Source organism: Rosa chinensis, chromosome 5 (genome assembly GCF_002994745.2).
Source record: "Rosa chinensis cultivar Old Blush chromosome 5, RchiOBHm-V2, whole genome shotgun sequence".
NCBI lineage: Eukaryota > Viridiplantae > Streptophyta > Magnoliopsida > Rosales > Rosaceae > Rosa > Rosa chinensis.
The window spans coordinates 67,841,920-67,859,778 of record NC_037092.1 but is presented as its reverse complement, the minus strand read 5'-3'; the positions used below and the strand labels follow the sequence as shown (position 1 = coordinate 67,859,778).

Genomic DNA, 17,859 nt, shown 5'->3' with positions numbered 1-17,859 from the left:
GATTCTCTTTCCTTGTATGATTCTATCTCTATGCATTGTAATCCTCTCTATAAAGAGACCCCTATTATCAATGAGAAGACACAACGATTATCTCTCAATTTCTGATTCCCTAAAACACGTTATCAGCACGAAGCCCTAACCCTGAAGCCCTAAATTCGTAGCCTTCAAATCCCAGAAACCACCGCCGCCCACCTTGAAGATCTCAACCCCAGGAGTCCAGAACTGGCGGCCCCACCCCCAGAACCGGCAGGAAAACCACCGAACCGGCCACCGGAAGTAGCGAAAAGTCCCTCTGCCCGGTTCAAAGCTTTCCTCCCAGCCTCCTGCAGCCATACTCCACCAGAAGCTGCAACCAGATCCCAAATTACCGGAACTGGAAAAACTTTTACGGGAACCGGCCAAAAGGACCTCAAACCGGCAACCAGAAGCTGTTCCATCTTGAACCGCCGACTTCTTACCTGGTCATCCCAGCCCCTACTTCAGTCAGCCCTACGTCAGCCCAACCAAAACGCCCAGAATCAAGAAGAAGACTCGACCCAGAAGCAAGGGACTGCCCTGAAGCCCAGAAGCAGAAGAAGCCCAGCAACGCGGCCCACTGACGTCAGCTGCCACGTCAGCGTCCACGCAGACACACAGTCAGCACACGTCAGCATCCAGTCAGCCCTGCCACGTCAGCACCGATCTGCCACGTCAGCACCGCCGGTCAACCATTTTCCGGCGACTTTCCCAGCCACTTTCCGGTGACTTTTCCGGCCACATTTTTCTGGTCAAAATTTCCGGCAACTTTTCTAAAAGTTCCCGTTTTTGAAGTTTTTCAATTTCTTCTTCTTTTCTCGGGGACTTCCATCATCCCTTCTCCTACCCCCCTTTCTTCTTCATAGGGGAGACCAAAAGCCGAACTATGGGGGTTCGTGCTCACTCCAAGCTTGGAGCTTTTATAGTCCTCCAAACTTAGAGTTTGTTGAGAAGAAAACGATCGACCACATACATCGTTGTTTAAATCTAATCCAAAACCCCTCTTGGAATCGGATTTTCTTGGAAGCGACTACGCTAAGAAAATCCCTAATTTCTTGGAAGCGACTACGCTCAGAAATTTAATAGTTTTTCGTGGTAGCCTTTTTCGCTCCGAAACTAACCCTAATCTTGTGTTGTTTTTCAGGATGAGTAACCTGAACAAGTTGAACTTCGTTCCACTAGAGACAACTGGCGCATGATACCATAGGTGGGTCTGAGATGTGCGCCAACATCTTAAGGCTGATGGACTTCTGGGAGCCATCCAAGAGCCTGATCAGAATATGCTCTCCATTGAGCAAGCTACTGCTTTCGAAGAAAAACAAGCTAAAGCCATAATTCTCATGACAAGGCACATGAATGACGCGCTCCAAAATGAATACCTCAATGAGGAAGACCTAAGAAAGCTATAGGTAGAACTTGAGCAGCGATTTGGCAACGTTCGTGACTCCCTACTTCCTGATTTAGAAGTGCGATGGCATAGCCTCCGCTTTTGTGATTTCAAGTCTGTGCTTGATTATAACTCGGAACGTATCAAGTCTCTGATGGAGTTTTTTGGCCAAGCCATAACTGATATGATGTTGATCGAGAAGACTCTCTCTACCTTCCCCGTCTCTGCACTGATGATTTCAAAGAATTATCGGATTGATGTAAATGCAGGACGTATCACAAGGTTTCATGAGCTCATTGGCGCCATGAACGTAGCTGAAAAGCACGACAATATTCTTGTGAAGAACTATAATGCTAGACCCGTGGGAACTAAGTCTATTCCGGAGTCTAACTATAGTTGCACCCCCAATGGAGGACGCAAGGAGTGAAACCCTAATAGTAGGGACAATTCTGGACATTCTGGTCCATATGTTCGCCCTAAAGAGGAAGGAAATCGCCAAGAGAGGCGTGCACGGAACCGTAGAGGTCAACGTGTGAAGAGAGAGAGAGGAGGAGCCTCCGACCATGGTGGTAACGCCACCAAGAGCATTGGTCGTCCAAATCGCGCCCCAATGGCGCCTTGATCAAGGGAGCCTGACCATAATGATGTTTGTTTTCGATGTGGATCAACTGAACATTGGGCCAAAGCATGTACAGCACCCCAGAATGTTGCAAAAGCATACAAGACGTATCTTGAAGCAAGGGAAGCAAATTACATAGAACAAGAAGATCAAGATGGAGATCTCGATCTAAGGGTGGAAGACTACAAGGATCAAGACCCAGAAACTGGCGATTTTGATTAAGTCTTTTTATTTTCCAAGAGATGTAGGCCATTGCCATATTACTTTTGTAGTAGATGCCAATGATATTAGTCTTTCTTCAAAGTAGGCGTACTCAATGTAAAAGTGATGTCTAGAAAGGTTTTGAGATAAGTGGTACTTAAGCGAGCTTTGCTCCACCGACATCTCTCTACTCACCTGGTCACATTTACATTGGAATTACCGAAAGAAGTTAGACGACTACCATTGTTTTGCATTCACTAGTTTTTTGGATTAGATTTTCTTTGGTTAAAAGAAACGATGATGTAATTCCTTTTGGCTTATTAATAAAAGTTGAGTTCTCTTCTTTATGACTCCTTTTTAGTTACGAGCTTTTCTACGCTCTTAGGGGAAATTGCTCTATGAATAGCCAACTGATTCCATGCGAAAACGCATGTAGAGAACGGAGATGAGTTCCTTTGCTCAGGCCCAACCAAAAATCTCATTGGTTGCTTCTAAAGCCTCTCGCTCATTTTGCAAAGCCAGTTCCTTCGAGAACTTAGGACTGAGACCGTCCTACGCAAAGGATATGTAAATACTCATTCTTTTCTTACATCAAATCCATGGGGATTCTATGGACTAATTCAACCAACCTGCGGACGTTTAAATATCTCATGATGTTGGTTGACACGCAAACACGCTGGTCACGTGTCGTGCCATTTTCCACTTGTAATGCTGCTTATGCTACACTCCTAGCACATATCATATGACAACGGGCTCACTCCCCAAATCATCATATTCCGTCAATTGGATTTGACTATGCTGGAGAGTTTACATCGAAGACTTTCGATGGTTATTGCATTGGGACTGATATTGGACATCATATTCCCTACACCCAATTGGTCTCGCGGAAACGACTACGATGATAGTCTGGACATTGGTAATGCGCACCACTCTCCTTATATCCGCTTGAGGTAATGCAATATCGCATGCAGCTATGCTAATTCGTCTACGACCTACCACCACTCAATGTCCCCCTGCGTTACAGCTAGTGACTGGGTACAAGTATTTTGTACTTACGCACATTTGAGTGAGCCATTTATGTGCCCATTGCGCCGCCACAGCGCACTATGATAGGTCCTTCCAGACGAATGGGCAACTCAGTTGGATTTGAGACTCCCACAATTGTCCGCCACTTAATGCCCTTGTAAGGCGATCTCCTTACCGCTAGACTTGCGGATGTCACTATGATGAAACAGTATTCCGGTCGTTCGGGGGAGATAAGAACACAGATGTTCAATAGGAACGATAGGAATTGTCGTGGTCTTTCCCCACTATGTCTCATCTTGATCCCTATTAAAGTGACGAGATCACACAAATATGCTGCAAACATGCCTGCAAGGAAGGACGTCCCTACGAGAGGACGTAAATGCCACCCTACATGGAGGTAGGCATGGCGCCAACGCCAAAGAGAGTGGCACTCTGGCGTTATAGGCCATGGCCCCAGCTATGATGCATGGGAAGCCCGTGGGTTCGAAGGATACATTGGCACAAACCAATCCTTGAATCATGGTCACTCAAAATCTGTCTCATGAGAATCTTCCAGGTTATGGTTATCGTTCGGGGATGCCTCAATGTCAAAACCTATTCCTGAGAATATAGAGCTCTATGAAACTTACACTAGTGTACATGAGACGTGGGATAGAAACTCCATCATAATTGATGATGTAGTTGCGCATTTCGTTGCGCATGAGTTTATTGAGTCTAATGATATCGAACCACGCTCTGTTGATGAATGAATGCCAATGTAGAGAAATTTGGCCTAAATGGAAAGATGTGATCTAGGTTAAGATGGATTCTCTAACGAAGAGGAAGGTTTCCTAAGCCAGTAATGTCAACACCTCCTGACATAAAACCTATTGACTAATGGGTCTTCGTTAGAAAGCGTGATGAGAAAAAGATATGGCAATCTCGCCTTATAGCGCAAGGCTTCTCACAAAACGCCCTGGAATCGACTACGATGAGACATATTCTCTCGTAATGGATGTCATTGCACTCCACTACCTTGTCAGTTTGGTAGTTTCCGAATAACTAAACATGCAGCTTACAAATGTGGTCACTACGTACCTCTATGAGGATCTAGATACGGAATATACATGAAGGTTCATAGTGAACTTCATTTACCTAAGTCAAGAGGCTCTAGACCACGGGGCGCGTTTACAATAAGATTAAAACGCTCACTAAAGTGACTACTTGATTGGGAAGGGTTATGCCCACGCATTTCTATAACAAGTTTCGAATTCTATCGCGGTTCATGTTGGACATGATCTTCATTAGAAGCCCTTAAAGAGTTAAGGGAAACCGCTGAACACTTGAAATCCGAGTTTGAGATGAATGATTTTGGGAGAACACGACTATGTCTCAGTTTGGAATTTGAGCATCGCGTTGATAGATGCTTAGGCATTTGACAAGGTCAAACCTTCAAGCACCCCCTTGATCGTTCGTAGTCTTGATCGTGAAAAGGATCCTCTTCATTCGAATGATGATAATGAAGATGTGCTAGAAACAGAAGTGCCTTACTTGAGTACAATAGGCGCATTATTGTACCTAGCTCAATGCACAAGACCGGACATCTCATTTACCATGAACTTGTTAGCTAAGATATAGCTCTGTGCCAACGCGACGCCATTAGATTGGTGTAAAAGATATCCTTCAATACTTGAGATATACGATTGATATGGGCTTGTTCTATCCCTACAAAGAGATGATGGATTCGGACCCATCACACAGCAGGTACGCCACCAACACTGGCCTGCGTCCACTATCCCCATCCCAAAACGACATGTGTTTTGGAAGGTTTTGCTGATGTTGGGTATCTCTCTGACCCACACAAAGGTCATTCCCAATCCGGTCAAGTGTTCACCATGGGAAAAGACCGTGACATCTTGGAGGTCTACAGAATAGACCCTAGTCGCTATATCTTCGAACAATGCAGAGATCATTGCTCTTCACAAAGTGGTTCGTGAATGTATGTGGATTGGATCCATAATTACGCATGTTCGAACAATTGTGGTTTGAAGTCTACCACATATGAGCCTACGAGCATTTAGGATAATACTGCTTGTTTTGAACAAATAAGGCAAGGCTACATCAAAAGCCATAACACCAAGCATAATCAGCAACAACAGACTCTCCTCGAGATCAAAGTGAACTAGGTTCAATCTGAGGACAGTGAGGCAGACTTGTTTACTAAGTCATTGCCCAAATCCACGATCGAGAAACATGTGGCAAGGATTGGCTTGCGGAAATCATCTGAACTCCCATGATCGTAGTCATCAGGGGGAGACGCAGACATCAGGGGGAGATGTCTACATGTTCACCTCGAAACGTGAAGGGTGTGTTGTGCTCTTTTTCCCCTTCGACCGAGGTTATTTTTGTCTCATTGGGTTTTTGTTACTCGGCAAGGTTTTTAACGAGGCAACGAGAGAAGCACCTCGTTTGGACAACACAAGGGGGAGTGTTTAAGGATATCTCTATTTGTGTTTAATCCAAACTCTAGGTTACTTGACTTAGTGGTAATAGGGTTCAATTAGAAGAATCTAGAGATTCTCTTTCCTTGTATGATTCTATCTCTATGCATTGTAATCCTCTATATAAAGATGCCCCTATTATCAATGAGAAGACACAGCGATTATCTCTCAATTTCTGATTCCCTAAAACACATCCTAAATTTTAAGTCTTTCCTCGGCTTAAGTCAAAGGAACTCTAATATTGAGTGCATTAATGCATTATTATTTAGTATTTCTATATTGCTAACTATAAAAGACAAGAGCTGATATCATATTTTGATTTTTTTTTTTTTTTTGAGTTAAAGTATTTTCATTAAGAGAAACCCTTAATTGGGAGGATTACAATCAAAGTTGTAGGCATCTAAACCAAAAGGAACTAGATCTAGCCTCAAAAGCAATACTTGCCAATCTATATGCAACTCCAATGCATGTTCTAGGAGTGTGGCAGATAGTTACACTATGCAGAGACTCTAGAATCATCTTCATGTCATCCACAAGTTACCTTCAGCCAACACTTCATGATGGGGGTTGCAGATATCTTGTTTGGCCTGCAGACAATCTGTTTCAACAATAACATTCCCTGCATTCAAAGATTGGATCAGTTGCACTCCATGTTTAATGGCTTACAATTCAACTTGTTTCGGACTTGATATGTTGGAGATAGGAAAAGCAAAGGCTGCTCGAAACCGGCCTCTATTATCCCTCAGAATGCCTCCTACACCACAATTGTTACCATTAGGTAGAAAACTGCCATCAATGTTGAGCTTCCAGCTTCCATGCAAATTCGGCTTCCAAATTGCTCATGTTTTTTGTTCAGGACTCCGATCAATATTTCTTGCTCGAACTCCTCCAACCAAGCCATGGAGCTAGCCATGATCTGTTCAACATTTTGGTTTTAATTCTGCCACAAAAAAGTGTTCCTATTTTTTCACAACGCCCATAACACCATCAACAATTTTTCGAACTGCAAATTGCTCACATGTAGCGAACGTTCCAACATCCACTCCTTGAAATGTAGGTTAGGCATCAAACTATCCCCAAGATTCAACATGGTTGAAGATAAAATAGAGGAGGCTAGAGGACACTTACAAAGAATATGAGCATTTTTCTCATAAGCATGCTGACAGAGAATGCAATGTAGATCTCCCTCATAACCCTTTGTTTGCAGCTTAGCTCGAGTTGGAAGAAGATCATGACAAGCCCTCCATACACAAATTTGTACTATACCAGGAACTTTTGAATTCCATAATCTCTTTTACAACACTTTAAAAGGATCACCATTGAAGAGGAAGCTAGCAAACTTTCAAGAACTTTGGCATGCGCAATCCAGTAAGCAGATTTTACAGAATACATGTCATTGCATTCTAGGCTCCAACAAAGTCGACCATGCATGACTCTTTGACCAAGCGGGATGCATATAATTTGTCTGGCAATTTTCGGACTGAAACACATGTTAATGATGGAAGGAATCCATTGCTTAGAAGTTGGATCGATTAAATCAGAAACTTGCTCAAAGGGATAGTTAACCGGCCTATGCACCAAATATTATGGACAATTTAGAATCCACTTATCAGACCAGATATTAATACTCATACCATCTCCCACACACCATTGGATACCAGCTTCAAGAATTGGTCTGCCTTGCAAAACACTTCTCCAAGAGAATGAGGGTGTGTCTCCTAACTCAGCCTCCCAAAAGGAACAATATGGATGATACCTTGCCTTATATAACCTAGTAATCAAGGAGTTAGGGTTTGTGACCAACCTCCAGCTTTGTTTAGCCAACATAGCCAAGTTGTAAGCGTATATATTTTTGAAACCCATACCACCTTCCTGTTTGGTAAGACAAAGTTTCTCCCAACTCCTCCAATGTTTTTTTTTTCATCTGTATCACCCCAAAAAAAGGATGCACATAACTGATGTATATCATCACATGAACCTTAAGGGAGCAAGTAGCAGTTCATAGCATATAGAGGCATAGTTTGAGCCACTACCTTGATTGAAGTCTCTTTTCCTGTTGCACTAAGAATCTTAGCCTTCTAGTTGACTAGCTTTTGTGTAAGTTTTTCTTTGATATACACAAAAATGGCTATCTTGGATCTTCCAACACGCATAAGGAGCCCTAGATACTTGTCATGCTCAGTGACACATTTAACTTCCAAGATGGATGCTAAATCATGCTGTTTAGCTTGGTGAACATTGTTACTGAAAACTATATTGTTTTTTTCAAAATTTACCTTCTAACCCGAGGCGTTCTCATAAACATTAATAATCTTCTACATTGCCTGCATTCCTCAACAGTTGCTGTGCCAAACAACATGCTATCATCAGCAAAAAAGAGATGCTGGAGTGTAAGAGCTTGGGGACACATGGTAAGGCCCTGAATTGAGTTGTTGTGGACCGCTTGAGTGATCAGAGCTGATAGACCCTCACTGCATAGAATAAAGAGGTAGGGTGATAATGGATCACGTTGCCTAATGCCTCTAGATGGGATAATCTGTTCTGAAGGCTCACCATGTATTAGAATAGCATACTTCACAGACATGACACAAAGCATGATTGTTTCAACCCATTGAGGAGCAAAACCAAGTTTTAGTAACATGGCTTTCACAAATCTCCATTCCAAGCGATCATAAGCCTTGCTTATATCCAGTTTAAAAGAAAAGAAACATGTTTCTTCAGTTTATGCATAAAATGGGCTACTTCTGTAACGACCAAAGTATTGTCTGAAATGAAGCACCCCGACACATATGCACTTTGCAAAGGAGAGATAATATCCTAGAGCAGAAGTTTTAATCTATTGGCAACTACCTTTGAGCTAATGCGGCAAACAACATTGCACAAAGCTATAGGTCTGAAATGTGTAGCATCCTTGGGTTCCAGAATTATTGGGATCAAACACAGATGAGTGAAGTTAGCTTCCAACCATAACTCACCCTTCTCTAGGAAATTCTTCACTGCAATACAAACATCCTGTCCAACAATATGCCAATATTTTTTTAAAAAGAAAGGTGACATACCATTTGGGCTAGGGCTTTTTGAGGGATGCATTTGAAACAGTGCACTTCTAATCTCATCATCAGAATAGCTTTATAATAGGCTTGCATTCATTTGATCAGTGACCTTATTTGGCGTAGCACTCAACACTTCTTGTAGGGCACTGTCATCTATGCCCTCAGTTGTAAAAATCTTCTGAAAATAAGTATACAGGAGCTGATGAATAATATGTGGATCAGTTTTCCACTCACCCTGGTCATCAGTCAGACCCTTTATCATATTTCAACTTCTATGATTGCTACCTCTCATGTGGAAATAGGCTGAGTTTCTATCGCCCTCCCTTAGCCATAATGTCTTAGACCGTTGCCTCCAGTATTTTTCTTGATTAGTGAGAAGTTGATTGTAGCGTACATGAAGTGCTTTTTGTTCCTCATACAAAGGAGAAGAGTGTGGCTGTCCCATCAGGTCTCCCAACTTCTCTTGAAATACCCTTATCTAGACTTTCTGTTTATCAAAGTCCGAGACATGCCGCTGCATCAAACTCCTTCATGTACAAGCAATTTTATGCCCTAGCTGCCTCAGAGCATTGCCGGTTGTAGGACATGACCATTCTTGTTTGATTATGGCATCACATTCTGGCCTTCCCTACCAACATTCTTCAAAACGAAACCATCTTACCATTCTTTTTTTTTGAAATAGCCTTTCAGCCCTAACTTTAATCAACAACGGGCAATGATAAAAGTCAGAGGGATCAAGAGTGATGACTCTACTCATTGGGAAATAGTGACACCATTGTGATGTCTGGAACCCTCTATCAAGTCTTTCTTTTGTATACCGGTTATACCAAGTATACCTAATTCCTACATATCCCATGTCAATAAGACCACATCTGGGCATAATGTTTCGAAATTTCACCATGGCTGCCATTGCACGAGACACTTTCCCCTGTTTTATCATCATGACACATGATGTCATTAAAGTCCTTTGCCATTAGCCAGGGAAGTGAACATGGTTGTGTTGCCAAAGTTTCAATTAATCTCCAAGTCCGATCTCTACCTCCTCTAGCAGCCACACCATAAATGTCGGTGAAGAACCACAGATCAGTTCCCGGTTTGCCTATTACAACGTCAATATGGTTTGCTGAGTACGTGCGCAAATCCACATGCGTGTCATCATTCCAGAATAGCGCCAAGCCTTGAGAGTCTTCCTCATGAGGCACACAAAAGCCTCCCTTACATCCCAGGCTATTTTTCAATGAGTCAATCAAACCCTTCTTTGTTAGGTTTCTAAGAGAAAAATAAGTGTTGGCTTCTTTGCGTGCACCAGATCAATTAGGCCATCTCCAACCCAAATGGCTAAAAATGGCCCTGGGGCTAAATTTTAGCCCTAAATTCTGTACTATTCATTGATCTGACATCAATCGTCTCCAACCCGTCAAGGCTAAATTATAGCCCTAAAATATATTTTGACATTTTGGATTGGTTATATGTATATATATATATATATATATATATGTGCTTATTTTTTAAAGTCAATTGATTTATAGTAATTGAAATAATTTATATGATGAAAAATATTTTTTCGGTTGTATTTTTTTTTAAAGATAATTAAAAATATCTTTAGCTAATTTTGAAATGAAATAAAATTGGAATCATATTTTTAATATTTATTTTATTCATGACATAAGCATTTAAAAGTAACACAACAAAGTAAGAAAATGCAAACACTTGTCGGTGACAACCCTGACAATTATTAAAATCAGAAATTGAAAGCTTTGAAAACTCAATCACATAGCAAATATCAAATTCATGGTGCTTGACCTCGCAGACTCCAGAGGTGTTCGACGAACTAGCCATTTTCGATAAAAGTAAAATAAATGAGAGATTAAGAATATGGAGAAAATAAAAGATTTAGAATAGAGAGATATATATGAGGAAGTAGAAGGAAGATGTGAAAAAGAATGTTGAAGTCATATGTATTTATAGTGTAATAGTTGTAAAAAAAAAAAAAATTCAAACCAACGGCTAAAAAAAAATAAAAAACCCAACGACTAGCTGACGTCAGCAACTAGCGTCATGCACATGTCACACAACACTACCACATGTGGGCCTCCCATTTCTGATCCATTTAGCCCTAAGGGCTAAAGTGCTACCTTGAAGGCTATATTTGTCCATTTGTTTAGCCTTTTGGCCCTTAATTTTAGCATTTTGGCCCTAAATTGTTTGGATTGGAGACCAAAAGGGCTAAAATATAGCCCTTTAGCCCTTCAAACCAAGGGGTTGGAGAAGGCCTTAGAGCACACTGAGTTTCATAGTTAACAATGCCTCTGCAGTTCCACATAAGGACGTTTCCTTATAACATGCCGACAAAGCACGATTGGATTTAGGGTTTAGGTGGTCGCACAGTCGTTGGCGGCCTTAGGGTTTTTATATTTTGATTATTTATGGAATAAGATTTCACGAGGATAGTTTTTGTAATTTTATTATTATTTAATAAAAAATTGAAACTAATAAAGTGATAATACACATTTCTAGAAGTCTCATGAACACAAAGGACACCATATCATTGAGGAAAAACTAAACATCATTAATGTTTAATTTGTAACAATAAAGCATGCTACTATTGTAAAATGACCTAACAAAATAGTAAATAACAAATTCGATCACAAAGCACTAGAAACAAATGGTATATGAGATAACATTGTCTCATCTACCACACCACCACACCCTTTTGAGAAAAAAATCCTCTTGTGAATATACGTTTCTTCATAGTTTCTTATTAAAACAAAAATTCATTAACAATGTTGTTCAATAGTTATCTCTTGTGACTAATATAATCAATGCATAATTTAAGTTAAATTTCATTGTGACAGAAAAATAATCTTATTTCCTTACATCCCTTTTGTTGGGAGCTATTCTAATGACGACCACTAAAATGAGGATTAGTTAAGAACTGTCTAATTAACGGTTTGGGAAACCAATTTTTTGATTACATTACCGCAAATCAACCGTTAGATTTTTTTTGAAAGAACCGTTAGATATTTATGTATGCATAAGTAGATCACTTCTAAAAATTTTCTTCCAAATTACTAATCGTTAAGGTACCGAACTAGATCAAATCAATGAACAAACCTCGGTCAAATAGGAACTATTCATGTTCATAACTGATAAATCACAATTATGAATGTCTTAACGATTTTTAATTTAGTTGAAAAATTACATAAATGATATACACTTAAATATCTAAAAATCTAATAATTGATTTGCAGAAATGTAATCTAAAAGTGAGTTTTACAAAAAAAAAATATTCACTGATCCTCATTTAAATTATCTAGGGCCCATCTCTTTTGTCCATTAAAAACAAAACTTGATGGGATAGCTGCCCCTCTCCTCTAAGTAGCACGTGTGCCCCTTCACTTAAAAGCGCGCGTGGTTCTGTTGCCTCCGTTTATCCATTCTGTTTCTTTCCCTCCCTCAATAGTCTTTCCAAAAATATAAAACCTCAATGGCAAACTTGGACATCACCATCACCATTTTTACAAAGGGCCATCCTTTATTGGGTTATAGATTGGTTTCTCTGAGTGTGATTTAGATTCTTCTCACATAAAGTTGAACTCGTTGTTGCTGTTGCTGCTTACATGTGCCATTTTTGATGTTTCTAAAATAATAAAGCTGTTGCTGTTCCTTTCTTGCTCCTCCTCTCCACCCCCGAAATTAAGGGCCTCTCAATTTTTGCTGTTTGTTTCCAAATGTGTACCCTCCTCCCAATTATCCATTAGAACCATTACAGTGTGGGTTTACAATCCCATGGTTCTCTCTCAAACTGCTCCTAAATTGTATGGTTTTACATGGAGGAGAACAAAGTAGCTCCTTTCTTCAAACCCAGGTACATATTTTTGATCAGCAACTCTGCTTCATGATTGTAATATCATATTGAAAAAATATGAAACACCACCCATAAGTTTGTTTATTGTCATTGTGGTGAGACTGGAAAATGGTTTTAAACCCAGAACTTTGGTTTTCTTTTTTGGAACAGGGCACTGATTTGGGAAGCAGGGGAGGCCAGAACCAGAAGTGGGTGATAGGAATTGAATTCCCAGGTCTTGCTTCTGTTGAATTTCAAGGTTGCTGTAGAAGACGTCTGATCTTTTTATTTTTTTATTTCTTTGACTTGCTTTGAACAAATGATGACTATTGTTCATCAAAAATGCAAATTTTGATCTGGGCTTTTTCTGGAAAGAAGAGAAAGTTTTCTTGAATCATCAAGTACAATTAGGTTGTATTCATATACATATATATATATAGAGAGAGAGAGAGAGGGGAAGAGATTTCTATAGCTGATTCTCAATGGAGGCAGAGACACCAAAATCTGAGCAGTCGCCGCCGGAGCAGCCACCGGCAGGGCAGCGAAGCTTGCCAAGGAAGAAAATGACAAAGCAGTTAACCGGAAAGCGCGATGATACACCTTTGCATTCTGCTGCGAGGTCAGGGAATATGGCTGTGGTGAAAGATATCCTTGAGAATACAGGAGAGGAAGAGTTGAAGGAATTATTGGCCAAGCAAAATTCTTCTGCTGAGACACCCTTGTATGTTGCTTCGGAATATGGTTATGTCGATTTGGTTAGAGAGATGATTAAATACTATGATCTTGCTACCGCTGGAGTCAAAGCGCGAAATGGGTTTGATGCATTGCACATTGCTGCCAAACAAGGGGATATGGGTGTGTGTTTATGGCAAACCTTTCTGTATTTGGTGTTACTTTGTTTTACGGGGTAAATGAATGTCTTTTCCTTGTTGCAGATGTGTTGAAAATCCTTATGGATGCTCATCCAGAATTGACTATGACCGTGGATCTCTCAAACACCACGGCTTTGCACACGGCTGCAAACCAAGGGCATATTGAGGTTGTGAACTTTCTATTGGAAGCAGGGAGCAGCCTGGCAACCATTGCTCGAAGCAATGGCAAAACCGCGCTGCATTCTGCAGCAAGAAATGGTCATTTGGAGGTTATGAAAGCGCTTCTCGAAAAGGAGCCTGGTATTGCAACTCGTACCGATAAGAAGGGGCAGACTGCACTTCATATGGCAGCAAAGGGGCAGAATCTTGAGGTGGTGGAGTTGTTGATTAATGCGGATTCTGCATTGATAAATATGTGTGATAATAAAGAAAACACAGCATTGCATATAGCAACTCGAAAGGGTAGAATTGAGGTAAATTACCTTGAACTATTTATAGATTTGCTATCATAAAATTGTTTCGCAGACATGGTAGTGGTGGTTTCATAATTTGTTAATCCAGTTGAATGCATCATAGCGAGTTATTAGCAACTTAAAATAATGACATTTCTGGATTCCAATTAATTTAAATGATACGTGATTAAGGTTGTTTCTCATCATCAAGAAACAGGGATTAGGCTGAGGTTTCTGTACAATTAGTTAAATTCTTTTTCCAATATTCGTTGAATTTCTGATAGCAGTCTTGTATACGCCCACTTTCACTTCGGCATCTTCATTGCTTCTCTATGACATTCTTGGTGTACTCCACCAGATTTGATTTTCTCCCCCAAAATGTTATGAAATCTAGGTTTAGTGGATTCACCAGGCTTCGTACCTTTTAATGTTTCTTTAGATGGATTTGAAGCTGGCATAATAACCTTTTCTTGTTGTATGTGTGCAGATTGTTAAGATGCTTCTCCAACACAGTGAAACAGAGGTAAAAACAATTAACAAGTCCGCAGAAACTGCCCTTGACACTGCAGAGAAAACCGGGAACTCTGATATCAAAGCCCTTCTGCAGGAGCATGGTGTCCAGAGTGCTAAAGATCTCAGGCCACAACCAAAAAACCCAGCTCGAGAGCTGAAACAAACCGTGAGTGACATAAAACACGAAGTCCACCACCAGCTAGAACACACTCGTCAAACGAGAAGACGCGTCCAAGGCATTGCCAAACGCCTTCACAAAATGCACACAGAAGGCCTCAACAATGCCATAAACTCCAACACTGTAGTTGCTGTCCTCATTGCCACCGTCACCTTTGCAGGCATTTTCCAGATCCCTGGCCAGTGGATTGATGACCCCAAAGAAATTCCTGACGGGATGTCACTTGGTGAAGCCAAAATTGCTAACCAAACCGCCTTTAAAGTCTTCTTCGTCTTCAATGCAATTGCCCTTTTCATCTCTCTGGCTGTTGTGGTGGTGCAAACTTCAGTTGTGGTAATCGAGAGCAAAGCAAAGAGGCACATGATGGCAATCATTAACAAGCTAATGTGGTTCGCTTGTGTGAATCTCTCCGTGGCATTCTTAGCACTCTCTTTTGTTGTGGTAGGAGCAGATGAAAAGTGGCTTGCAATTGGCGTAACCATTATTGGAACGGTAATAATGATTGGAACTTTGGGGACTATGTGTTTCTGGATAGTTAGGCATCGGATGGAGGCCAAAAGTTCGAGAACGGTACGAAGAAATTCGATAGGAAGCCAGCAGTCAAAATCATGGTCTTTGTCTGCAGTTATGTCTGAATCTGAGCTCCTGAACAACGAGTTTAAGAAGATGTATGCAGTTTGAAACTTCTACGTATACTGCGCCTTCCAGATTATTTTTTAAGCATTGGGGCGTCAAAACTGTGGTCTATATCATCCTATATGTATATTCTCCAAAGGAGTTGATCATAGTTTCTTGCTCCTGTAGAAATTTTTGGCTTTTGTTATTGGCTTATAACAGATGAGTAATATGAATAATGTACGCCTTTTAACTAAAAGCACTACCACCATATTTGAGGACTCAGAAGAGCACTGCAGCTCAATTTTAGTCGCTGCTGATTTATCGAGCTATGCTAAGATTTTAAAATTGCGTACATCGATCTTCTAAAAACTTTAGTAGCGTGTCAGATTTGAGATTGACGTTCTTTGATTTTTAGACATGAAAATGAAGGAGGCGTAATTATTGGTGAAGGTGAAGGAGGCGTGCAAATTTCCAAAATAATGATGAGATTTGACAGTCTGACAACTCAGGGATCAGAAACAATCACAGCAGCCGATCAATAATTGGGAAATTGTTCATGGGAATGGAAATGTGATGGGAACACATCTGACAATGCCAATAGTCACTGTCGATGGGGCTGCTATTTACAATGGTCTTGACTCTTGAGTATGGGCTAGGATCATTCAGTTGCAAAAATGTCGGGAATGTCTTCGGTGCTCCGAGCTCTCCATGCTCGTTTTGTTTGTCCCAGACACGTGATATGCACGTGTAAATTTATTGAGAGGAATTAGAGACGGGAAAGGCTTAGCCTGTTCCCGGTTGGTGCAAGTTGAATCTCGAGTAGTCGGGTTAATTGGGTGAAGTTAGGCCATCTCCAATGAAGGAGGTCAGGGCTATAATTTAGCCCTCAGAAATGTTATTCTTTATTCATGAACAAATGAACCATCTCCAATAAAGGAGGGCTAAATTTTAGCCCTATCAAGTATTTTATGATTTTACATTATATTTTTTAATTTTTATGATTTTATTTTATTTTAATAATATTTTAATTTAGACTAAAATTAATTTATGAGTAAAAAAATAATTTTTAAGGTGTATATTTGGATGTGGTATTGTTGATAACATGTTATTAATTTTTTTAGGAATACATATATACTATTCCAAAAAAAAAAATATTATGAAGCCAACGGCTAGTTGCTCATGTGTATAATTATATTCCTTAATTATGAGCCATTGGATTCAATTGTTTGCATGATTATGAGACATTGGATTAATGTATTGCATCACAAAGAGTAAGATTGGGCTGATTTTCCGTGGGTTCCACCAAGGGCTAAAGGGCTAGCCATAGGGCTAAATTTAGCCCTCTCCACCCACCTCTCCACCTCTAGCCCTTTGGACCTTCCCTTGTTGGAGTCCATTTTTTAGCAAAAATGGCTTAAGGTCACATGTAGCCCTCCTTATTGGAGATGGCCTTAGATTTACGGAGCCTCCCCCTTGTCATGTAGCACAGACGAGATCACGAGAACGGAGAATCCCACTTATGGGGTTATTCCAGACCGGAGCGAATTCATTTATCTCGGTACTAGCTTGGATCGAGTCACCATCCCAACACATTCTATCTATTTCTTGAAACTCATTTTCGTTTCAACTCGAGACTTTAGCCGGGATTTGATCGTCTGAATCATTGAGATCTTGAATTTCCAAATGAAATTGAATTCCAATACTTTGGCCTGCAAATCGAATATGGAACAAACAGAATTAGACGAAATAGCCAACCTCAACTATGAATTTTGGTGGAAAAGATTTTCAACAGAGACGAAATTGGGAAAACGAACGTGTTGAGCTTCTTCATCAATTGCATAGTCTGCATGCAATACCGAAATTCTGCAAAATCTCATGAATCCTTTTGAAATTCTCAATACCCAAATTCGTACTTGCATTTTCACCTAAAATTTGAAGGAGAGATTGGAATAGAGAGTAGTTATGTTTGTTTGCCTATTCAAGACGGAAAAAAGATGGGCTATTTTATACTTTGCAGCAAGAAGAGTTACTTGCAGTTGCAGAGGAAGAAAGAATTTTCGGTTCCTGAAGCAGATGGAGGAGAGAAGACCAGAAGATCAATCTTTTCTACTGTTATATACCAACGAAAATGTTCACCTGGTCAGTTGTTGACTAAGAAAATGATGCTCAATCACCCTTAGATGTAAATCTAATGACAGAGAGAATTATTATTAAGTTGAGGTGTTTTGTTTTCCACCTTTGGATGTAAATCTAAGGGTTATTGAGCATAAATTCTTTAGTCAGCAATTGACCAAGTGAACACTACTGTATATACCAAATGAAGAAAAATGCATCACCAATGTTGGAGCATGGTGGTGAAGCCACATACTAGTTGTGGTGGAATGCGGGCTCGAGCCCAAGTAGAAGTTTATTGTGTATTTGTTTTTATTTTCTGCCGAAAGCTTTTTTTATTTTTTTTGTTGGACTGCACTTTAATCATAATAAATTTTCAGAAAAGGAAAAGCAATGTTCGGCTTCGTTTTTTTTATTATTATTATTTTTTTTATAATAAACACTAAAATGTGTAAGAAAAAAATTGATGAAATAAGAAACCTAAGT

General features: G+C 40.2%; 1 protein-coding gene across 1 annotated transcript; it reads left to right on the top strand.

The window, feature by feature from the left end:
• Window positions 1-12,247: 12,247 nt before the first annotated feature.
• Window positions 12,248-15,367, top strand: LOC112165908 (ankyrin repeat-containing protein At5g02620). The gene is made up of 4 exons (XM_024302611.2): window positions 12,248-12,649; window positions 12,800-13,483; window positions 13,564-13,973; window positions 14,440-15,367. The coding sequence occupies exons 2-4, from the start codon at window positions 13,111-13,113 to the stop codon at window positions 15,322-15,324; spliced, it is 1,668 nt and encodes a 555-aa protein (XP_024158379.1). The 5' UTR covers window positions 12,248-12,649; window positions 12,800-13,110; the 3' UTR covers window positions 15,325-15,367.
• Window positions 15,368-17,859: the final 2,492 nt, after the last annotated feature.